Raw genomic sequence first — 23550 nt, 5'->3', positions numbered from 1 at the left:
CCCCATTTTTCGAGGAGGACCACAGTGGGCAGGTCGGGCTCAGCCCCCGAAGCCCCGGGGCGCTAGGGGGCCGCTCCTGCTTGCGCCCCGCAGAGGCTGCGGCGGGGGGGGGGGGCCTGCTCTGCCTGGCGGTGCTGTGTCGCCCTGGCCTCGGCGGAGTCCCCTCGATGGATCCATGGATGTCAGCACCTCGTGCTTGGCCCGAGGGCATCCGCTGGCCCCGTCCTCTCCTCGTGCTTGGCCCCTGGTTGCCCCTGACCTATTTCCGGGAAGGGCCCCCCCCGCCCCCAGCGAGAGCAGAAGCGGTTCAGGGAATCCTTTGGGGAATTTATTATGCAAAGAAAGTTCTTCAGCCACTTGTGTTTTATTTAAACTTGTACCTGAAGATGCGGGGTTTCCCGAAGGTGGATCCCCACGAAGCTGCTGGATGGTCCCACGAGGTCGTAGCTGCAGGCGAGGAACAGCACTCCCAGCTGTGTTCTAGTAGATTCCACACCTCTTCCCCCATGGAATCCCCCAAGGGCTGCAGCGGCGCTTCCTCCCAACCTAATCTGCTAGATGACGTGGGGGCTTCACGGGCTCTGAGGGGGGGCCGCGGAGGACGGCCTCACAGCGCCTGGAGCCTTTGCTACCGCAGAGCAGACGTGAGCACGAGGCTGCGGCCGAGCGGACCCCATCGCCCTCCCAGCCCCACCTTCTGGAAGCTGCTCTGAGCCGACCCTCGCTCCCCTGCTGCCCGGCTCCCCGGCCTGGGCTCCCCCAGCTAGCGAGGGGAGGAGAGGAAGGGCCTGGGCGTGGGGCCCCTGCCCCGCTCTCCTGCACCTGCTGGGAGTGAAGTCAAGTCCTCCCACTTGGGGTTCTCCCCGCCCCAAGGCAGCCCTGAGGCAAGGGATCGGGTGGGGGTGGTTTATGTGCAGGCGATCCCAGGAAGCCCAGCGAGCAGGGAGGCTGCGAGGGGGACCGGCTGTTGGCAGGTGCGCGGACCACACCCCCACGCGGTGCCTCCTCGGCCACAGAGCCGTGTCCTGGTCACACCCCCCACCCCGCCACCCCCACCAGCACCGTGGGACTTTGCTCCCGGAGTTCAGACAGGCTGAGCACCCTGTGAACCGAGGACGCCCTCGGGCAGGGCGAAAGGGCGTGGGGCAGGGACAGTGACATCACCGCCCCCCACGAGCCCGCTGTCTGCTGTCCCCGTGGCCCACCTGGCGCTCAGGAGAGGGACAAGTCAGAGACGGGCGCGCCCCTGAGGAAAATGGGCTTGAACCCAGGACCCCTGGAGAAGCCGCTGCCGGCGGCTCGGGATCGCTGGTGTCAGGCGGTGGCGGGTGGTGTCCGACGGCGGGGACCTGGGCACAGGGGCAGGGCAGCCGGGACGCTGGGGGTGTCCTGCAGGGGCCTGCCCGGGCTCCCTGGCTCCGGTCCTTTCAGGGGAGCCCCCCCCAGTCTGCTGCCTGCGCTCCAGATACGAGAACACGTGCAGGTTCCCCCGCGAGCCCCACGTGGCCGCTGCCCCTGTCCCGGGGCTGTTAGGGTCAGCTCTGGGCCGCGCACGCAGCGGGCCAGGGACTTGGCCGGTGGACGCTCCTTCTCCGGCTGGGCAGGGGCCTGGAGCAAACCGCGCCCCCCCACCCCGCCCCTCTTCTTGCCTCTGACCATCTTGCTGGTTTGGGCTCAGCCTCGCCCCCCCCCCAGCCCTGCTCCCTGGGTGCGGCCCTCCCGCTCAGGCCGTCCAGCATCTCCCTCCGGGCGCCCTCGTCCCTCGGCGGACGGGGTCTGGGCTGCCTTGAGCCCGGGCCTGCCTGCCGTGCCCCTGCCGGTCCTTCCGGCCCCACAAAGCCAGGACCCCACCCTGCAGGCGACCAGCCCCAGCCCGGGGACCTTCCCGCAGCCTGGGGACCCAGCCTGCCAGGCCCGTCGGCTGAGGGTGCCTACGTTGGCCGGCCTTGTCCTAACCGGCCTCGGGGCCGCAGGTCTTCCCAGCAGGAAGCACGTGCAGCAGCCTCCGGTAGTGAACGGTGGCCGGCGTGTAAACACGGGGTGTAGCTGAGGGCACGTGGTAAATTGTGTCCCACCGGCCAGGAGGCCTGCAGCGATGCCAGGTGGCCGGGAATGGAGGTGACAAATGGTGTCCCAGGGTTGGGGACACACGGGGTGGCTAGGCAGGGCGGGCCACACAGGACGGGGTGGCGGAGGGGGCGTGCGGACGTTACTACGTGTGTACACGTGTGTAGCACAAGTGCGGCAGTGTGTGGGAGAGTGTGAGTGTGTGCAGGGGCTGCTGGCCAGTGTCCCTGCCAGCCAGATTGGCCCCGCAGGGCTTGCAAGCATTTTTCTGATTTGTAAAGTTCTCTGGAATCTCTGAAAGGGAGAAAATTAATTATGTGTCCTGAATATAATAAAATGACAGGAAGCCGGGATTGTCCCCAAATCAGAGACACAGGGATCCTTCCCCAATGCTGCTCCGTGACAGCTGGGCCCCTCCGTGGGGGTGCAGGGCTCAGGGCAAACACACAGCGGGGGGCAGGCCGTCGTGCTCCCCATCCTGGCTGAGCCCCGGGCCTGGTCCCCTGTTGGGCTGAAGATGAACAACACGGTGACCGTACAGCGGCCCTGGAGAGGCAGCAGGAGGGGTGGGTGTGCAGGGCGGCCCCCGCGGGGCCCCCTGTCCCCTGGCCGTGCCCCCACCTGGGCAGCAGGCCTGGATGGCTCCCGACGGGACAATCCAAGGCCACCTCCTGAGGAGCTGGGCATCTGGAGGGATGCAGGAGGCTCCCGGGAAGAAGGCGTGCAGGGTGCTCAGGTGAAGGGGCCCCCGCGGCTCCGTCTCCTGCCCTCCACTCAGACTGGGACTCAGACCCCCCAGGGCTCCCAGGTCCCGGTCCCCAGGCTACAGACGGCAGGGCCAGGGGCTGGTCAGCCTCCGTGAGGTGATGCTCCAGCTGTCTCCCGACCCGTCCCCATGCCCGTCCCTCCAGTCACCTCTCTGAGCTGTGCTGTCTGCCCCGAGGACCCTTCCCGCCAGGCTGTGGAAGGGGCGCCCCATCCCCCCCGCACCCTGAGGGGTGTCCCCGGGGAGGCCTCCTTCCGGGCAGCGGCGTGGGCCACAAGTGCCCCGGGAGCCACCTGCACGCCCACCTGGCCGCTGTCCCCGCCGCAGGCCCAGCCCCCGGCAGCCCTGCAGAAGGGAACGTGTTGTCCCCGGGCCCACAGGGCCACGCTCCGGTACCCTGGAATGTCAGCCTCCAGTCTGGGCTTGGGATCCTGGCCGCGGACAGGGTCCAGGGACCGGGTGGAGTAGCCGAGTGTCTGCATGGGCGTCCTTACCGCCTTGGGAGGGAGCAGAGGGAGGGTGCGGGGGCACGGGAGCCTGGAGGGAGGGTGCTGCAGAGCTGGGCCTCTGGAGCCCTCGCCTCTGGGAGGCGGTGCCAGCTTCTGGGAGGCTCGGGCGCCCCGTCACAGGGTTTACGAGCTCCGAGTCCACCCCTTATCACATCTCCAAGTGCGAGCGGGGGTCTGTGCCCTGCATCTGGAGGAGCAGCCCTTGGCCCTTGTCTCCTTTTACTGCTGTGACCTCGGGAGCCGTCGTGGGCGTGGTTGTGCTTTTATTGGGTGCAGGGCGGTTCCGGGCTTCTGCGTGCACCTGTGACGTCTGTACTGCCCAAGATAAGCTCTTAAGTGCTTAGTCGTTTACTGAGGTACTGGCCAGAGGTGTTTTCCTTTGCTGTTTGGTGGCATCATTCACGCCCAGGGAATGCGGCCCAACCAAACCCCCTGAATTAATGTCATTACACAAGGGCGCTGTAGGGCAGGGGTACCGTGGTGGTGACACAACTCAAAAGACGGCATTGGCCTCCAGGAAGAGAACCAGGAGACAAGCCATGAGAAAAATATGTGGAAGAAAGAGGTAAAGGATTCATATTCTCAGTATATAAAGAGCAATCAGAATAAATAAGAAAAGCATTTACGCTGCTAGGGGACATCTTGCTCTTCCCCACCCACCCACCCACCCCCAAGGTGACATCTTGTGCTTTCCCCACCCACCCACCCACCCACCCCCAAGGCAACATCTTGCGCTTTCCCACCCACCCACCACCCACCCCCAAGGTGTCTGAGGCTCCTTCCTGCCATGACAGGGCCTCAGGAGCCACCTCACCGTCACCTGGAGCCCGATGGGGAGGGGTGGAGCGAGCCTGAATGACCCTGCTTGGCCATGCCCGCTTCAAACTTCGGGCCCTGGGGCATCTGGACACCTCCCTCTGGAGGCGCAGGCTCTTGATTGACGGGGGGAAGGTGTCCTGAGAGCCGCTGAACCCCATCCTGCAGCCCGTAGGAATCCTGCAAAGAAGACTCCTGCCCCTAGGACCCGAACGTCTCCGTTCTTGTCCTTTCTTCCCCTTCCCTCGTCTGGTTTTGGGGGCAGAGGGTGAGAGAGCATCTGACCCGAGGACTCACAGTGGCTGGGCCTGGGGATGCTGTGGAGTATCCCCGGGGACCCCTCGGGAAGGACGCCGGCTCAGGCCTGGAAGGAGCAGGGTCGCAGCACCGAGCCTGGGGCCCAGGAGCCTGGGGGGAGCACCCAGGAGGGGTGGAGGGACCCGGAAGGGAGAGGGGAGGTGTGGCGGGCCCTGTCTGGGTACCTTTCCTGAGTGGCCCGGCTTTAGGTGGGGGGACCCGGAGGGAGGCATTCTCCGAGCGGACAGATGCGGGGAAGCATGGTCAGGGGAAGTCAGTTCGGGGGCCAGAGGCCAAGGCGACACAAGGCACCTCCTTTCATGCTCCTGTGTAGGGTCCACTGCCCGCATGCCCCACCCCTGCTGCCTGCCAGCCCAGAGGCTGCCCTGCTCAGCTGAGCCCCCCCAGCTGCAGGCTCGGCGTCTCCGTGACCCCACGGCCCCACAGACCACATGCCCCTGCTGCCAACCTCTCTGGAATACCCCGCTCCTGAACTTGCCCTATTATTCTAAAGTTGCCCCTCGTGGGCCTTCCCTGCCCTGGGCAGGGGGGCGGCGGGGGGGGTCTCAAAAGTCTCTGCTGCACTCGTCCTGCCGACTTGAGGGCTGTGGGAGCCCAGACCAGGGACGGGGCCGGCGGGAGCTGGGCTGTGACGGCCTGCGGTGGGCACCCGGATGCCTCCTGCGCTCGGCTGCCGCTACTCTCAGTAGCTTGGGGCCGAGCTGTCTTGTTTTCTCCCCCACCCCAGTTTGTGCCCCTCCTGGCTTCGCAGGGACCACGGTGGAGACGCGAGCACAGGCGGGGCTTTGTCCTTTGCCAGCACCACTGCGCTTTGTCCCACTCTGTTCACCGCCGCTCACGCTGTACCTTGGAGCTGTCGCGGTCGGGCGCCAGCTTACGGTCATTTTTACTACTTGATGCCTGTGACGTCCTTCCCTCCCCGCGACGTAAGCCTCCGTGTTTTCTGTCTAAACGAACAACACAACGACCATCCCGCAATCACGGAAACCAGGCACCTCGGCAGGCCCTGCGCGTGCAAGAGGCCGGTGCGGAGCCCTGGAGCCGCGCGTCCTCCTGGGCAGTCAGAGGCCTCCGCGTCGCCTTGGTAACCGGGCGATGAGGTGTGCTCGGCTCCCCACGGCCCCCAAGCCTGCGCCTGCGGGTTCCCGGGTCTGCAGGCCGCGTGGTCCCCGCTGCTGGTGACCCGTCGTGACCCTGGCCGCCTCTCCACAGCCAGGGGAGCCGCAGCCTCTCCCAGCCGGCCTCCTCCCGGGGGATGTCAGAGGAGAGCCTGGGCGGAGGGACCGAGGTGTCGGCACGGAGGGGAGGACAGCAGGGGGGTAAATCGGGTGCAGCCACTAAAACCTGATTCGGTGACGGTGCCCTGAATGCGGCAGTTCCCTACGCGGCAGGTGCAAAAGGCCGGCGGAAAGGGTGTCCACGCTGTTTTAATGAAAAGATGGGGCTGGGGCTGGGGGACAACTGTCTCACTGCGATAGCATCACTAGTGGTTTCTATTTTCCTCTTTAGGTACTTCTGCATTTTCTAAATGTCCCACCTTACATTTTCTAATGATTTTGTGCCCACCTGGCATTGCCAGAAGTGTCTGGATCCATCCCGTGGCTGCAGAGGGACCCCGTGCCCCGCCTCCTTGTCACTGCCTGTCCTCCCATGGCTCCCCCAGGAAGCTGCCCCTGAGCTGGACGAGGAAGTCTTCCATCTGCTGCAGGGCCTAGGCTGGGCAAACCACCTCCCCCCGCCGCCCCGTGGACCTCCTCCCCCTCCCCATCACCCCTTCACGCCCCCGTGCTCACTCCCTCCTTCCCCGTGGGGAAGCCACGCTCAGGACCTGGCCACTGCCAGGGGGACATCCCAAACTCTTTTCTCCCCATCCTGGCCTCTTTCCCTGCCACCACCCTTGCTTGGCAATGCCTCACCCCTGCTGGAGCCCAGATTCCCCACTTAGAACACAGCGGTCCCCATCCGAGCACCTCCAGAGAAGCCACATGGCACATTGGCACGTCCAATGATGTCAGCGATCCCACCCCCTGTGCCTCTCCAGCCCGGGAGCTGGCTCGGATCCCCCCTCTCTTGCTTCCCCCCTCAGCTGCCTCTCCCCCTGCCCTCCTGGCCTGTGTCCACACCCTCTGCCTTCTCTTGGGGGACCTGGAGGGAGCCCCCTGTGTCAGGCCCCGTCCCCAGCCCAGCCCCTCTGCTCTGTCGCCTGGAAACACTTTCTTCGCCTCTGGCTCAGCTTCTGAAAGCATATCCCCCGTCATCTCATGTCCTGTTGTCTGTCTCCTTAACTAGACGCCTGCCCTGGAGAGGAGCCACCTTGTCTGTTCCCTTCCTGCTGTGCTCCCGCTCCCAAACCATGCGCGGCACCCGGCAGACGCTCGGGAGCCTGGGTGCACGCCCGACGGGTGACTCGGGGCACCGCGTGCCCGGACCTCCCCTCCCTGCAGACCCGCCCCTCCCTGCCCACTCCGTCCCTGCCGGCGCGCCGGTCACTGCCCACGCCGGAGTCTGGGCGCACGCCTGTTCACAGTTCTGACAAACAGTAGGAACTCACATGGTCTCTAAATGACTGAATAATCATAAAAAGGAGTATTCCAGGCTTGATGCTGGGGGATACATCGGACACCATCGCTACTCCCAGAAGGAATCGGGGTGCTCTGTGCATCGCCAGCACGAAGCCCGGAATAAGGGACGTGACTACACTGGGGCTCCTGGGCCTGGGTCCTGGTCTGCATGAGGCCAGAGCACCCCAGAGGCTTCCACTCTACAACATGGAGGACTCGGGACTTTTCTCCCCAGTTGCTTGGGATCGCCAGTACCAGGGCGGGAACTGGGGCATTTACAGGCGCGGGTTCCTTCCACCCACTGATGTCACCTGGTTTACTCTGGGGGTGCAATCAGGCCCTGAGACCACCCCCACCAGGCTTCTGGGTGTTGCTTTTCTTAAATTGTAAGTCCTGATGCCTGTGTTTCAGGCCCCTGGTGCTCCCTTGCCCTGTCCGGGTATCCTCCCACGGCCAGCTTCCTGGAGACCACTGTCTGCAGAGCATCCATTAGGGAGACAGGCATCCGAAGGTCTGTTGGGTCCCTAGGTGTGGCATCAACCACAGCCTTGCTTTAATATCGGGCCACCCCATTAGCCACCTGATTCCTCAAACCCAGAAATGGGAAGCAGAGCCCTAGATCTCTGGACTCGAGAGCCAGCTGGTGGGAGAGGAGGAGGCTTTTGCTGGTGTGGGTGTGTGTGTGTGCGAGTGTGTGCCTCGGATGTTGGAATTCCACCCTGCCTGTCCGGGGGCTGCCTCTCCAGGCCTCCCCAGGGCCCATACCCCGGTCCCAGTGTCCCTAAGACCAGGATGCCTCCCCTCCCAGGGTGCAGAGGGCCTGGACCGAGAGCACGGACATCACCGAGGTAGGCACAGACCAAGTGCATCGCGGAGGAGCGGGACGCAGGAGGCGATACCGTCAGAGCCGGGCTGGCCGCTGACCGTTAGGGCTTTCTCCCCACCTGCCGAACCCCAGGCCAGGGGCAGTGATTCCCTGAAGCAGCGTGCGTGTGTCAAGCTCCACAAATGTCACACGCAGCAGGAGCGGCCAGGGCCAGCCCCGAGGCCCGAGGATGCTGCTGGCAGCCCATCTTATTTCCTGATACCTGAAATCATCGGGCAGATGCCTTCGATAAACCACACAACACCCAACAGAACAGCCGTCAGGACACAGAGGGCCTTGGGCATCTAGGAGGAGGGTGTGCAGAAGGAGGAGCACCTCGTCTTCCTACAGGTGACAAAGGGAGAGCCATCTCGAAAGGGGCGCTGTCGTCCCCCCCCCACCTTTAATCCAGAGGGAGCAGGTTTAGCACACCCCCGGGGACAGGCTGGGTGCACTCCTTCGTGCGTATAAACGCTGTCTTCAAACCCCACTCTGCACTTATTATTTCGAGAACTTTGTGACTTGCTCTTGCTCAGCACTACGGGTGCCCGGCCAGAAATGTGTGAATATTAAAGACACCCACTTCCTGTTGACGAGGTCTCCCCGTCTCAAGACTTAAAAACAATAAGATGAATTCCAGAGATATTGCAATTCTAAGTCAGGCTTAAGAAATTCTGAATGGAAAAGAAATCCGATTTTACTGTTTCTCCTGAATCTGCAATGATATACAAAACACACACACACACACACACACACACACACACGCACGCCCGATGGTACATTCTTGCAGAGTTTGAGAGCATTTCTTCCACTCTGTTAAGTGGAGACTTCGTCCCATCACTTGCTCACAGCCACTGAGCACACGCTATGTTTTTTTTTTTCTTTTTCTCCCTCATAGCATGTGCAAAGCACGCAAGACTAGCAATCTGAAAAGAAATCAAGGATTCTGGAAGGAATTTTGGCCTCCATGTGCCCAGGATGCAAACAATAATCAAAGACACTTGGGAGCAGAGGCCCATCAATGGCAAATTCATGGGGGTGCCAGGAGGAACCCCGCTGGAGACACGACAGCCATTCCGAGGTCAGACTCTTCCTCTGCTCCGCCTGCACTCTCCGCCCCAGGGCTGGGGTGGCCGCGGCCCACACAGGGCTGGTCAGACGGCTGGAAGCTCAGGACGGGCTGGGAGTAGAGGGGCCAGGGTGCCCAGCTCCAGGGACCTTCTCTGGGAAGGCAGCTTGGCTCTGTTGCCTGCAGTTTTTGTTCAGCGATGACAAAATGTTTCCAAACAGCCAGCCAGGTGTTTGCAAAACACCTGTGACCTTTCAGAAGACTTGGCTAAACCCGGGATAGGAGGGCGGTGGAGGAACCCGGTTTGCTGGAAGTCCCCTGGATGAGCCTGCGGAAAGTCCTGAGGTCACAGAATGAGGGGCAGCAGGTGAGTGCACCCAGGGCCCTGGTTTCCTCTCTCTGTGTCTCGCTCCCGGAGGAGCAGGTTAGGGGGACCCGCGGAAGGGAAGAAAAGCCGCTGTAAACGAATCAGAAAGTAAAAATACTCCAGATTCTTGGTGGATAAACCCAGGACAGATAATGAGCGCACCTTTGAAAGACAGGAAAACTCTGGCGTTCCTGGTGCCCTCGAGAGGCCTTTCAAGAAACAAACTGAGCCGCCAGCAACAGCCCAGGGAGGGGGCGACGGGGAACTCTGGTCTGGCTGATGACGGTGCATCAGGAGAAGCGCGTCCGAGTCCTCCATGGTACCCTTGCCAGGCCGGCCACGTCTCCAGGCGACCGCCCACACATGGAAGCCTCCGGAAGACCGCTTGTGGGTTCTGCATCCATCTTAACTCTTGCTCCCCAGCCCCTCCTGTGAAGTAGTATTTCCTTTAACACGAGGCAGAATGATTCCAGGCGAGATGCAGAATTTAAACCCCACACCCCTGCCCTCCTAACGCCTGACGTTCAAAAGGTACCATTCGCCCGTAGCCTCTGTCTTCCCTTAGAGAACATTCTGTTTTGTGCAGAGGCGTAAAGGGGGGACGAAGTGAGCAGCAGTACCATGGAGGTGGTCACCCAGTGCCGCCGTCGGCCTGTCCAGCCTCCCCTTTACTAGGGACAGGCTGCGGGCTGCAGGTGGGGGGAGTGCACCAGTGCAGACCCACACAGGACTGCTCCCCTGCAGCTCTGGGGAAGCAAGCGGCCCCCCTGGAGTCACCACCCACAGGGCCTGCAAAGTGTGCAGTGCTGGCAAAGAGGAAGTCCTCCTGTGGCCTCTGGGGCGGGGCCCCCCCAGCCCCAGGAGCAGAGTCCTTCCCTGTCTGCATACACAGCACTGGGCCACCTGCCAGATGACCGCCTCACTTGATGGGGTTGCTAACTGGCTTTCCCACGGCGGGTCCCAAGAACCTGAACGCCCCACTCCCACCTGCAGCACAGGAGGCGGCCTCCCCCCCATCCTGCTGTTCATCAAAGCAGAGCCCGAGGATTCCCTGTCAGGTCCCCTGCGTCTCATCCCGAGGTCCTGACCTGCAGAGGTGACCCAGAAAGGGCAGGGCGAGCCGGACCACGCCCCGGCGCGCCGCGGGAGGGCCCGGGCCGCGATCCCATCCCTCTCACGGCTCCCCCCTCCCAGCCCGCGGCCCCCCCGCGGGGTGTGGGGTGGGTCGGCAGTGGCAGGTGGGCCGGGGATGCTGAGCGTTCCCTGTCTCAGTTGTCGCCAGCTGAACAATGGAGACTCGTGCAGAAGAAAAGGAATCGCAGGTCCTGCAGGCCCGCAGCTGCCCAGCGCCCCGGCACCCCGCGGGGCCCCCTCCGGAGTCTGCGAGCTTCCCCGGGCGCCACCTGCTCCTTCCCCCAACAGACGCGCCCAGGGCCGAGCACCTCCGATGGAAACCGGGTCCCCCGATCGCGCGGGCTCCGAAGGGGACGCAGCCGCCGCGCTGCTGCGCTTGCTGGGGCTTGGGGGCCGCCCCGGGAGCCGGCCCCGCGGGAGAGCGCGAGCTGGGCGCGGCGCGAGGGCGGAGGAGCGCGCTGCGGGTGGACCGGGAGCCCGAGGCCCCGCGCCCGCCGTGCCCGGTAGGGGGCGCTCGCCGGCGGGGCCGCGGCGCGGGCGGAGGGCAGGCCTCGGCGGGCCTCGGGCGGCCGGCGCCCCTGACGTCACCGCCCCGCGGTCGCCAGGGCGACGGCCCCATCAGCGCGCGCGTCAGAGCCGCCGGTCTCTTGGCAACGGCCCGATCTCCCGCTCTCCCTGCGCCTGGCCCGCGGCCGCGCGTCGCTCTGGCGTCAAAGCGACGTCAATGGGGCTGTAGCGCTCCGGCGGCGGCGGCGGCGGGGGGGCGGGGCCTGGGCGGCGGGGGCGGGGCCTGGGCGGGGCCTGGGCGGGGCCGGGGCGGGGCCGGGGCGGGCCGGGCGGGCGGGCGGCGGGTGGCGCGTGCGGCCCGAGCGCGCGGCGCGGCCCCAGAGCTGACATGCGGCGCGGCCCGGGCGGCGGCGGCGGCGGCGGTGGCGGCGGCCCGAGCAGCAGGCGCCCGAGCAGCAGGCGCCCGAGCAGCGCGAGCGGCCGAGCGGGCGGCGGGGGCCGCGGGGACAGCGGCGGCGCGGCCTCGGCGCTCGCGGGGCGGCGGAGGTGAGGCTGCGGCGCGGGCGGAGCGGCCGAGTGTGCGCTCGGGGCGGCGGGGCCGGGGCTCCGGGGCTCTGGTTCCCGCCGCCGCGCCGGGCTCCGGGGCCCGTAGGGGCGGCGCGGGGCTCGCGGACCCGGACGCCTCCCGCCCCGCCGCCGCTGGGCTCCCCTTTGTTGGGCGGCGGGCGGGGGGGCGCGGGAGCGGGTCAGCGGCCCCGGGGGCTCCGGGGATGGAGCCGACCGCGGGCGGCGGGCGGGGAGGGGGTCCGGGTCTCCCGCGGGGCCGGGGGCTCGGGGGTCAGGATGGAGCCGACCGCGGGCGGCGGGCGGGGTGGGTCCGGGTCCCCCGCGGGGCCGGGGGCTCCGGGGTTGGGATGGAGCCGACCGCGGGCGGCGGGCGGGGGGATCCGGGCGCCCCGCCGGGCTGGGGGATCGGGCTCGGGATGGGGCGGACCGCGGGCGGCGGGCGGGGGGTGGGTCGGGGCGCCCCGCGGGGCCGGGGGTCTTGGAGCTCGGGATGGAGCCGACCGCGGGCGGCGGGCGGGGTGGGTCCGGGTCCCCCAAGAGGTTAGGGGATCGGGGGTCGGGATGGAGCCGACCGCGGGCGGCGGGCGGGGGTGGGTCCGGGTCCCCCGCGGGGCCGGGGGTCTTGGAGCTCGGGATGGAGCCGACCGCGGGCGGCGGGCGGGGGTGGGTCCGGGTCCCCCAAGAGGTTAGGGGATCGGGGGTCGGGATGGAGCCGACCGCGGGCGGCGGGCGGGGGTGGGTCCGGGTCCCCCGCAGGGCCGGGGGTCTTGGAGCTCGGGATGGAGCCGACCGCGGGCGGCGGGCGGGGGTGGGTCCGGGTCCCCCGCGGGGCCGGGGGTCTTGGAGCTCAGGATGGAGCCGACCGCGGGCGGCGGGCGGGTGTGGGGCCGGGGGTCTTGGGGACGGAGTGGAGCGGCCCGGGCGTCGGGGCGGGGCGTAGCAGAGGGCGGGGCCGGGGCAGGGCTGGGTCGGGGTCCGCGCTGAGCGCCCGTGGCCCGCAGGTGCAGCGCGGAGCCATGGTGATCATGTCCGAGTTGAGCGCGGCCCCCGCGGGCTCCGGCCCGGGCCAGCAGAAGCCCCTGCGGGTGGGCTTCTACGACGTGGAGCGGACCCTGGGCAAGGGCAACTTCGCGGTGGTGAAGCTGGCCCGCCATCGAGTCACCAAAACCCAGGTGCGTGGGGGGGGAGAGCATCCTGGGGGCCGCTCGCAGAGTCCCTGTCCTTGGGGTTCATGTGGGGTGTCTCAGCGCTGACAGTTCCACAAAGAGAAGATGCTTTAGATTATGATTCTGAGTGATTTGTATAGGTATTAGGGGACAGCAGACAGTAATGACCAGATAACCCAGGGTTGCCCTGCCCGTTTAAACACTATTAATGGTTACTTTGGTTATTCCTTATTCCCCCCCCCCCAACTTTTGGTGACCCTTTGGGGACATAAAGTGTTTTTGAGATTAAGCTGCAAAATACATAACATATAAATAGAAGGTTGTTTTTTTTTTAAATATCCTTTCTTTTAAATTGTAGGTTGCAATAAAAATAATTGATAAAACCCGATTAGATTCAAGCAATTTGGAGAAAATATATCGTGAGGTTCAGATCATGAAGCTTCTGAATCATCCTCATATCATAAAGCTTTATCAGGTAAGGACTCCAGTTTGCCTTTTGCTGTTATGTCCGGCAAGTGCATTAGTTTCAAGAATAAGTCTGCAGTTTCTCAATCTTGCTCCTCTTTGGCTACATGTGGCAGTCTGGGAGCTGGTTGTGTAGGGTAAATAGATCGATTTTTGTGAGCTCTTCAGATGTATTTCCAATTATTTTCTTGCTTTTGGGTCGTAACTGAGATTTGCCTCATTAGAATTTTATTTAGTCTTGTCATTCATTCCGGTTTTAGATGCGTAGAGGTTGGTTGTTTACATTTAGTTTACTATGAAAACAACTAACCAGATCAATGTATTGCCACAAGTCAAACATTTAGCGGAGAAGGACAGATTTTAGTGCAACGAGACACTTCCGCCTTTGGAGATAATTATTAAACTTTAAAACTGGCTGCTCTTACCAGCTTCTGTAAACTTGCAACGGCAGCATTGAGCACTCATCTTCCCATTTAAACTCTCCCATCAGAGACTGGAGAGATGAAAATACCTTCGCCGTGGTGAAAGTGGGGAACTTGACATTTAATCCACATTAAGAACATGCCTCACCCTGTCCCGCCTGTTGGTTTGTTCTGTGACTTTATTTTTGTTATCGTGTTGAAACTAATACATTATAGCTTTGGAGTATGGGCGTTGATTGAATTAGGACAGCAAAGCCGAGCGGTCTCGTTGGCAGCCGCCCGCTGGTGCAGGTGAGGGGGGCCTGCTCGCAGAGGAGGAGTTCCTTGCACGTCCTCAGTAGTGTCCCATCCAGTTGTGTTGGCTGTTAAGTTCCTTTCGGTGTTGGTCATGGAGGCCTTGAATCTGGGATGAATATGGCCCCGTGTGTGTGTGTGTGTGTGCACACGCGTGTCCAGTTGGCAAGCCTGGATGTCCAGTGTGATAGGAGAGGAATCAGAATAGAAACTATGCCACGGAAGCAGCGTCACCCGAGCTTGTGTCCCCCTGAATGACAGTTTACTCAGAGTCATTAAGTGCGGCGCTCCCGTCACCATCCACCCGGCTTGTGTTTTGTTTCTGTGTCATTTTTCAGTTGTGCTGCTTTGATAAGAGGTTTCCTCATGGTCACTGATGTCAGCGTCTGAGAAATGTGCCTGGCCTGTTTCCGCAGGAGTGGGCTGAACCCTGTTTTTGACTTTGCTGGAGGGATGAGCCAGCGTGCACCTTCCTGGTCTTCCTGTCCCTCCGCTGACCCATTGTGTGGAGCAGCCCAGTTAGACGGCGCGCTGCCCGCGTCATCAGAGTTAGAGGTCCTTTCGGGGCGAGGCTGCTCGCTGCTCCCCGGGGGGTCGGGCTGGGAGGGGATAGGCTTCCGTGGGACAGCCACGCATGTCCGTCCCCGGGTTCTGACACGGTGTGTACTTCTCATCCAGCTGGCCCAGGCCCCACAGCCTCGGGGGAGTCACTTCCCTCTTGCCTTGAGGATTTCTGAAACTCAAAACCCGTTTGCTCTCCTCCGTCCCTCTCTTTAGCTGAGGACAGGGACTAACCGTGGTCTCACCCGCGACTCTGCCGCACGCACTGAGCGCCAGGGTGGTTAAAACTTGCCCTGGTTTCACGTTCTTGTTAGACTTAACGGCTGCATGCAGTTGTCTTTAAAGTGTCTTTTTTGAGGAACAACTGCATTTCGAACCTGAAAGCAGTCTGTTCCTGTAAGAATGTATTGTCCCTGTGTCTCCCTCCAAGAGATTTTATTTTATTATTTAAGATTTTTTTATTTATTCATGAGAGACACAGAGAGAGAGAGGCAGAGACCTAGGCAGGGGGAGAAGCAGGCTCCATGCAGGGAGCCGGACGGGGGACTTGACCCCGGGTCCCCAGGATCAGGCCCTGGGCCGAAGGCAGGCACGAAATCGCTGAGACCCCCCGGGACCCCGCTCTGAGAGATATTAAAATACAGGGACGTGACTTGGTTTTACAGATTAATTCTACCTTGTTTCCTAATTAGTTAGATTTGAAGCTCTTTTAAAAATTGTTTTCAAAGCGAGATAAAATTCTCGTAAGTGAGCCCAGAGGGTGTATGTGACCTTGGCTGTTGCTATTGACACACACCTACGGGGTGCTGCTCGCTGCCCCTGCGGCTCGCTTACCTGGCCGGGCGGCTTCCCAGCCCCTAAGTGATCGCGTGGCCAGCGCAGGTGGGAAGGGGGGGTCTGCTATCTATTATTCAGCTGGTACTGGCCCCCGGCCTGACGCACTGCTGCTCGCAATGCTGCTCGGCGGCGTCCGCGCGTCTGAGGCCTCAGGGCAGGCGGGGCAGGTGCGTTGGGCTTCCAGTGCGTCAGGCCGGGCAGGCTGATGGAGAATTCCCCTCCGACGTTTTCTATTCTTTTCCTGAATAGGAACCCCCATCTTTGTTCCTCTAAGGCAGAAGTGTTTATTTTCTTTCCTTTTTCAAGATAATGGATGCACTCATGCTGGGGAAGTTAAAAATTTACTGGGGTTCAAGTGGATTATTTATACCACTGGTATGTTCCCTTTCCGTGTGGTTCAGCGTTCGGTCTTTTGTGCTTTTAGGTTATGGAAACAAAGGATATGCTTTACATTGTCACCGAGTTCGCCAAAAATGGAGAAATGTTTGGTAAGCCACACCTATTTCAGTATCTGTTGACGACAGACGTGTAACTTGTCAGGAATCCCTCTGCGGGCCCTTGGGTCCGCCCATCTTACGAGTCCACAGTGCTCTTCAGTTGTGCCCCACAGGGTAGCCAGACCCTTGGATTTTAGGGCTATAGCTTTGTTTGGTCGCTCCACAGATTATTTGACTTCCAACGGGCACCTCAGCGAGAATGAGGCACGCAAGAAGTTCTGGCAGATTCTCTCGGCCGTCGAGTACTGCCACAGCCACCACATTGTTCACCGGGACCTCAAGACCGAGAACCTGCTGCTGGACGGCAGCATGGACATCAAGCTGGCAGGCAAGGCGTCCGCAGCCCGGGCAGTGCCGACCTGCAGGGGCGAGGGGTGGCGGGCGCAGGCCTCCAAGGGCCCTCCTTGCTCACCGTGCATTGGGCTTTGTAGCCTGGGCCCTGCCCTTCGCCCTGTGACCTCACTGTTTTCTCATCCCACAGATTTTGGGTTTGGGAACTTCTACAAGTCTGGAGAGCCGCTGTCCACGTGGTGTGGGAGCCCCCCATACGCCGCCCCGGAGGTCTTTGAGGGCAAGGAGTACGAAGGCCCGCAGCTCGACATCTGGGTAGGAGCCCGTGTGCACGGCGCGTGTCAGACGCCCGGACTCTAGTTAACGGCTAAGTGTTCTGGGGCGCGGGCCTGACTCGCGACGTGTTGCCCTTTGCAGAGCCTTGGCGTCGTGCTGTACGTCCTGGTCTGCGGCTCGCTCCCCTTCGATGGGCCCAACTTGCCGGCTCTGCGGCAGCGGGTGCTGGAGGGCCGCTTCCGCATCCCCTTCTTCATGTCTCAGGGTAGGCACCGCCAGCCGTCTCCCCCGCCAGCTGCTGGGACTGTTGGGTAACCGGGATGCGAGTTTGGGAGAGGAGGGAGGAATTTATATCCTGAAATGCCTGCCTGACTGTGTCTGAGCGTGCCGTCAGGTCCGTGAATCAGCCCCGTGTTCCCGTGGGGTGTTTACAAGCTGCCCGCAACTGAAACCCAACCCACTGGGTGTTTCCTCAGTGCCCTACTTACAGGGCAGGCGGTGCCTGGGCTCTGCTGCCCCCCGAGAGGGCCTAGTCCTGGGTCCCTGCCGGCCCCGGATCTGGGGACGCTGGCCTGCTCACTGGGGATCTAAGTGGTCCCCTGTCTGGCAGGCTAGCAGGACCGCGTGCCCCCAGGGGCCCGGCCCCTCCACCCCTGGCTCTCCTCGGCGACAGGTTGAGCTGACCGCCCAGGCCGCTGCTCTTGGTCCCGGTGTTCTCTAGGAGAACCACTCGTCTGTCCGCCCTCAGGAAGGGAGTCTCGTCCCCAGCAGGCTGCCATGGGGCCGGGTGGGGGTGGGGGCGTGTGCGCAGGTGCCACGCCGGGCTCAGCAGGCCTCCCTCGTCCCCCAGACTGCGAGACGCTGATCCGCCGCATGCTGGTGGTGGACCCCACCAAGCGCATCACCATCGCCCAGATTCGGCAGCACAGGTGGATGCAGGCTGACCCCTCCGTGCCACGGCAGGCCTGCCCGGCCCTCTCCGCGCTCAGCTACAACTCCAACCTGGGCCACTATGACGAGCAGGTGTTGGGCATCATGCACACCCTGGGCATCGACCGGCAGAGGACGGTGGAGGTGAGGGCCCGCCGCGCCCCTGCCCCGCGCACTTTGACGGGAGAGGCGCTCGTTGCGAGGAGAAGCAGGCACTAGCCCGAGGAGTTAAAACGGGAACAGGGGTAATTTAAGGGCCAGCTGTCCACTCCTCTGAGGGATATTCTCGGCCACCCCAGAATAACCCTGGGAACAGGCTCGTCAGGAGCCTCAGCCACTCGGTGAGCGCAGGGAGGCACCACCCCCGTGCGGGCGGCTGCACCCCACTCCCGCTGGCCTCGCTCTGACCCCACCTCTCCGCCTCCCCCAGTCCCTGCAGAACAGCAGCTACAACCACTTTGCCGCCATCTATTACCTCCTCCTCGAGCGGCTGAAGGAGTATCGGCACACGCAGCCGTCGGCCCGGCCCGGCCCCGCCCGGCAGCAGAGGCCCAGGAGCTCAGATCTCAGCGGCTTCGAGGTGGGGGAGCAGTGTCCTTCGAGCTCTGCCTTGGACTGCGCCCCCGCCCCCGCCCCAGCTACAGATCCCTCGCTCCGAGGGCCTGGGAACGGGAGGCCGAACGGCCGCCCCCAGGTCACGGCCCCTGCCCGTTAGGCGTGGGGAGGGGGGTCCTGTGTGAGCCGCGGACCAGAGGCGGGCCTGGCGGCTCTGCCGAGCTCGGGCACCACCCTGTGGCCACCTGTCCCTTAACTGTCTCCGCTCTGGCTTCTTGACCCCGTCCTCTGGCACCCTGGGCAGTGTGGCCTCGGGGAAGCCCAGTCAGCTAGCACCTGGTGTCTGCAAGCCCCCAGCAAAGCCAGCGGGGCCTCCTCATGGCGCCGCAGAGCCACCTCCCTGTCCCTGACGGCGTCTGTCCTCTGCTCGCCCACAGGTGACTCAGGAAGCCTTCTCCGGTGACCCTTTCCGATCCTCCCTGCTGTGTCCTCAGCCCCAGGCCTTGGGGCCATCTGTCCTGCACGCCGACACGGACTGTGACCCCCTGAGCTCGCTCCAGGTGTGTGGCTTACCCTGGGCTGCCGTTGGGGCGGAGGGGCTTCTCCCAGCCGTAGTGCCGGTGGCACCCAGGCCCCACGAGCCCCAGAAGTCACTGGATCGTGTCTGTCCCTTCCCAGCCCTTGCTTTTCCCCCTGGACGCCAACTGCAACGGGGTGTTCCGGCACCGACCCATCTCCCCCAATGGCCTGCTGGACGCGCCCATCAGTGAGGAGGTCGGGCAGGCCCCAGGCCTAGAGGAGGAGCGGGAGGCACAGAAGCCCCCGTCTGGCAGCACCGCCCGGAGGCACACGCTGGCCGAGGTCTCCACCTGCTTCTCCCCGTGCGCCCCTCCGTGTAAGTGTCCCCGTGGGCCAGAGACGTGGGCCTGGAGCTCAGCCCCGGGGTCGAGTTTACGGTTGAGGTTCCCGCCAACTCGTGTGAAGCGTGCCCTTGTTGCAGGGCAGCTTCTGCTTACACTGGTCCAGATTTGTCATTTGTTTAACCCCCGAGGCCGCGTGTGACCCTCCAGGGGCAGAAGGGTGTGGGGCTTAGCTGCCCCCCGGGTGTCTGGAGGGCAGGTCCTCCGTCCAGGCCCTGCATGACCTGCATGAGCCCCCACTCAGCCGCGGGGGAAGCTGCACCGTTACGGTGGTGGCTCAGACTCTGGTAGCCTCCGGCCATCACAGACCCCGCCCAGCACGGCTGTCCGGCCTGACGTCAGGCCCCATGGGCCACCCACGGGCCGGGGAGAGGCCGCACCAGGCATGGAGGAGGTGTCCATGCCCATTCCTCTCAGCCGTGGCCACAGCAGATTGCCAGTGAGAACTATGGGGTGCTGGGGGCCGCTTCTGACCTTGGGGAGCGTCCGGGGCCCCCCTAAGCACGTGCTTCTCCCACAGGTATAGTCATTTCCTCGTCCACCGCGAGCCCTTCGGAGGGCACCAGCTCCGACAGCTGTCTGACCTTCTCGGCAGGCGACGGCCCGGGAGCACTCAGTGGACGCCTGGCTGCTCAGGGGCTGGTGGGCACCTGCTCCCCTCTCAGACTGGCCTCACCGCTCCTGGGGGCCCAGTCAGCCACTCCAGTGCTGCAGGCTCAGGGGGCCCCGGGAGGGGTCACTCTGCTCCCCATCAGCTTCCAGGAAGGCCGGAGGGCGTCAGACACCTCGCTCACTCAAGGTGGGTTCCCCTTTCACGCACACTCCCGCCTTTCCCGGAAGATGCTCTGTGGCCCTGGGGGGCATCACAGTCCTGGCGCAGCCCAGCTGGGTGAGCAGCAGTCTCCTGGGGTGAACTCAGTCTCCCGGGGGCTGGTCCTAAAAGCCCAGGGGACGCCAGGATGCCCAGCAGTTCCTGACCTGCAGGAGGCAGCTCCCCTTGCCCGCCCAGGCTCGCTCCCTGTTCCAAGGCGCCACACGTGCCCTCCTTCCACAAGGGACCCCCTGTCTGCCCAGACTCCTAGCTGCACCCCTGGGTTGGGGCTGCTGCTCCAAATCAAACAAAGATGACTTAGCCTCGAGGGGGCTGTAGTAAGAAGTGACCGGGTGACCGGAGAGGAGCCGTGAGCCCCGCAGGAAAGCGTGCCATCGACCTACCCCATCGTGTTTGCACCGGATCCCTCCTTAGGGCTCCCCCAGGTCTGCAAACCCTCACTCGCCCTGGGACGGAGATCCACTGACCAGCCTGGTTTTGCTCCCCGCAGGGCTGAAAGCCTTCCGGCAGCAGCTGAGGAAGAACGCGAGGACCAAAGGGCTCCTGGGTCTCAACAAGATCAAGGGGCTGGCTCGCCAGGTGTGCCAGCCCTCCTCCTCCAGCCGGGCCACCAGGGGCGGCCTGAGCGCCTTCCAGCTGCCCACACAGAGCCCGGGCCTGCACGGCAGTGGGCCCAGCAGCCGGGAGGGCCGGAGCCCCCTGGAAGAGGTGCTGCACCAGCAGAGGTACGCCCGCTTGGCGCCCGCCACCCTCGCCGCGGTAGGCCTTGCGCACCGCTGGGTTTCTTGAGCCACCTTAGCTCCTGAGCCCGTCCCCTGTGCGTGTAATCAGATGCAGGGCGTGGGGAGGACTGCGGGGGGCAGGGGGCCTGCTTCCCTGTAGGTGGTGACGGAGGTGGGAGCCGCCAGGTGCCCTTGCTTTGAAGCCCGCCCGCCTGTTGGGGGGGACGGAGGGGGCAGGGAGTGAGCGTGTCACGTCTGGGCGGCATCTCTGAGCCGCTGCAAAAGCGAGCTGCGGAAATGTCAGGACTGCTCGGGGGATCGTCACACACGGCATTTCACGTAGTGAGCAGCGACGGGGCAGCCCTTTGGGCCAGTGGCGGCACTTGCGGGGGGCGCAGCGGGCAGAGCAGGCAGTGACCTGTTCTCCCTCCCGCCCCCTCGCGTCCCGCAGGTTGCTCCAGCTGCAGCACCACCCGGCAGGGCCCCCCGGCTGCCAGCAGGCCGCCCCGCTGGTCCTCGCCCCGTGTGACGGCGCCCTCCTTGTGTCGGGACTCCAGAAGGAGCTGGGGCTGGGGCCCGGCCCGCTGCTGCCCCCCCACCTCCTGCACGCCGGCGGCTCCCCGGTGGCATCGGCGGCCCGGCTGCTGGACACCCACCTGCACATCAGCCACACCGTGGCCCCCCGTCCCGCCGCCACGCTGCCCCCCGGCTTTGTGGCCACGGGGCTCCCGCAGGGGGACTGTGAGATGGAGGACCTGACCGCGGGCCAGCTGGGCACGTTCGTGCTGGTGCAGTGAGCGCCCCGCCCCTGCCTCCGCCTCCGCTCGGGCCGCCGGCCCTTCGAAGCAATAATTTCAGAGGATGTGAAGATGTTTCCGGACTCGAAGCCAATACGTTTCTAGAAGCGAAACAAGCAATACGTTTGGTGTTTTGGCTTTTTAGTTTATTTTTTGTTTGATTTTTGGTTTGTTTGTTTTTTTTTTTCCTTGCACTGAGCAGATGTAACTCTGAGTAGGGCCTGGAAACTTTCTGAAGAAAAATAATAATCGAGGGGCGTGTCGGGGTGGGTGGACGGGAAGGGGAAGGAGGGCGGCGGGGCGCAGGCGGCCGGCTCGGCTGGGCTGGCCAGCGCCACCACGGTCGGTCGGGGGCGGCGGGAGGGGACCTTGGGGGCCACGGAGGGCTTGCCTCGGAAGAAACCGCGCGTGAGCCGCGTGTCCATCATGTGTGTGCCTGTGAGTGTTTAGCATCCTCTTTTATTTTTAGTTAACAATTCTCCACTTCCCGAAACATTTACGCTTCAGAGTGAGAACTGTGAACTTTCTGCTTTACGCATCCGTTTTTGTTTTTGTTTTTTTTCTTAAAAAAAAAGCTCTGTTGGCCAGCCCAGGAGAAAATAATCTACAAATTCCTGGAATTCTCCACCCTGAAATCAGAACCCCAAGGACGTTTTTGTTTTTGTTTTTTTCCCTTATTTTAGATGAGAACTTGTATCCACTGCTCGAGAGTCAGGTTTCCGGGATTCTTCAGAAGAGCCACGGGAAGAAACTGGCAGGGGTGGGTGACTGTGAGGCTGGGACTCCGGCCCCGGGGCGCAGGGCCCAGATCCCCCGCGTGCCTTGGAGGGCCCTAGACGTTTCTTCCCGCTGCCCATCTTATTTCCGCTGCTAATTAAGTTTTTACGCATTTCATTATCAGGGTCCAAAAAGAACAACCGACTGGGGTGGGGGACGTGCAATACGGCAGGGGCGGTCGTCGGGTGGGGGTCGGGGGTCGGGGGCCCCCACCTGCCCGCGGCCGGCTCGTGGTTCCAGGGGTGGCCCTGCCTTCTCCAGGCCTCACGCGTGTCAGGCTTCCTTTCGTTCAAGAGAATGAAACGAGAGGTCGGATCAGTGTTGTTCAAGCTCTGTTCCTTTTTTAAAGCAAACGTTGTACATGTATATAAATAGGAGACAAATATACACTACTTATTTTTTATATTTTTTACTACACTCTTTTGTGTTCCTGGTTTCAATTTTCCTCTCTGGTTAACGTGACAAAGCGCCAGCACCGGGTCGGCATGGAGGAGGGCGACAAGGTGCGCCCTTCCCCTGGCAGGTGATCTCATGTGGCTGCTGGGTCAGTCGCGCGCCACCCGAGTGGAGCGACGCGAGCGGCTGCTGCACGCCCTCCACGCCCGGCGGTCCCCAAGCCCTTACCGGCGACCCAGGTGCCTTCAGCTCACTCTGGCTCTTACGCCCTACAGTATTAACAGGGGGAAAGGTGGGCATTTGTAGAAGCCAAAGACTGCCCGGGGCTCCTCGCGGGCAGGGAGGCCGCGGGGGGCGCGCCCGGGTCTGTGCACCTGCCCAGCTTGCTGCTACCGGCCCTCCGGCCGCCGCTACTGCCCTGTGGCTGTCGCAAGAGTCGGGGAGGGGACTGTCCTCGTGCCTGGCCGCAGAGAAATCACCAAAGCCTCCTGCTGGCTCGGAGAGAGGGTCGGGGCGCCCGGGCCTGCGGGGCCGCCGAGGCCGCACGGCTGACTCCCCACCAAGCCGCTCCCCTGTTCTACTCCTCGCTGTTCTAACGCCGCAGATCAAAGGCCTCAGAACCATGACAAGCACTTTACTTTCACGGAGGTTTTCTTTCTTGCTGTGAGCCGTGTGTCTCTGCGTCTCGTGTGTAGGCGTGTGCGACGTGTGTTTTGTAGTTTCCCCCCACGGCGCCGTGGGGCAGGCTGGGCGCCTGTTTATAGGCACTACGTGATCTGAGATGTATATAGTCTGTTTTTTTTTTTTTTACCATAACTGATTTAATTATTTTATTTCTTATGTTCACATGAGAAATGTATGCCAAAATGATTAGTGGGTGTATGTTTTTTAATTTAATATTTAAATAAAATATTTGGGGGAACAAACCCTCGACCTTTCCCCGTGGCTCGTGTCTGTGGGAGTGCCTTCCTTCCGAGCCGCGTCCTCCAGCCTCCACTCAGGTTTCACATCTTAAAGGAGGGGGACACGGCGCCGGCTCCCGCATCGGCCTGGCCTCGAGGAGCCGGTGGCCCCCCGGCAGCAGCCACAGCCTCCTCCCCTGCCCTGAGGTGGGAACCCACCTGCTGCTGAGCAGGGCGGGTCAGGGCCTGGAGCTCAGTGCACCCTGGCCTTGCTGGTGGTTCCTGCTGCCTGCCCGGCGCGGTGGGTGTGGGTGCTGAGTGGTGGGCATGGGTGCTGGGTACTGGGCACAGATGCTGGGTGGTG

General features: G+C 63.1%; 1 protein-coding gene and 1 long non-coding RNA gene across 3 annotated transcripts; one reads left to right on the top strand and one right to left on the bottom strand.

Moving 5' to 3' along the window:
- Positions 1-8574: 8574 nt before the first annotated feature.
- LOC112669190 (uncharacterized) lies at positions 8575-10946 on the bottom strand. 2 transcript variants are annotated; one of them, XR_003142123.3, is made up of 2 exons: positions 10781-10946; positions 8575-9767 (listed from the first exon to the last, which is right to left on the bottom strand). It is a non-coding gene; the product is annotated as an uncharacterized LOC112669190 (long non-coding RNA). The 2 variants fall into 2 exon arrangements; XR_003142124.3 differs by lacking the exon at positions 10781-10946 and adding an exon at positions 10427-10628.
- Positions 10947-11394: 448 nt separating this feature from the next.
- On the top strand, positions 11395-23229 carry SIK1 (salt inducible kinase 1). Its single transcript, XM_025462096.3, has 14 exons — positions 11395-11525; positions 12548-12718; positions 13071-13187; positions 15716-15779; positions 15955-16116; positions 16270-16394; positions 16497-16620; positions 17206-17429; positions 17716-17865; positions 18278-18400; positions 18519-18735; positions 19281-19559; positions 20083-20317; positions 20766-23229. Exons 2-14 carry the CDS (start codon positions 12563-12565, stop codon positions 21109-21111), a joined length of 2322 nt encoding a protein of 773 aa, XP_025317881.1. The 5' UTR covers positions 11395-11525; positions 12548-12562; the 3' UTR covers positions 21112-23229.
- The last annotated feature ends 321 nt before the right edge of the window (positions 23230-23550 follow it).

The sequence above is a fragment of the Canis lupus genome, chromosome 31, assembly GCF_003254725.2.
Source record: "Canis lupus dingo isolate Sandy chromosome 31, ASM325472v2, whole genome shotgun sequence".
Lineage (NCBI taxonomy): Eukaryota > Metazoa > Chordata > Mammalia > Carnivora > Canidae > Canis > Canis lupus.
This window is presented reverse-complemented; position numbering and strand designations above follow the sequence as displayed.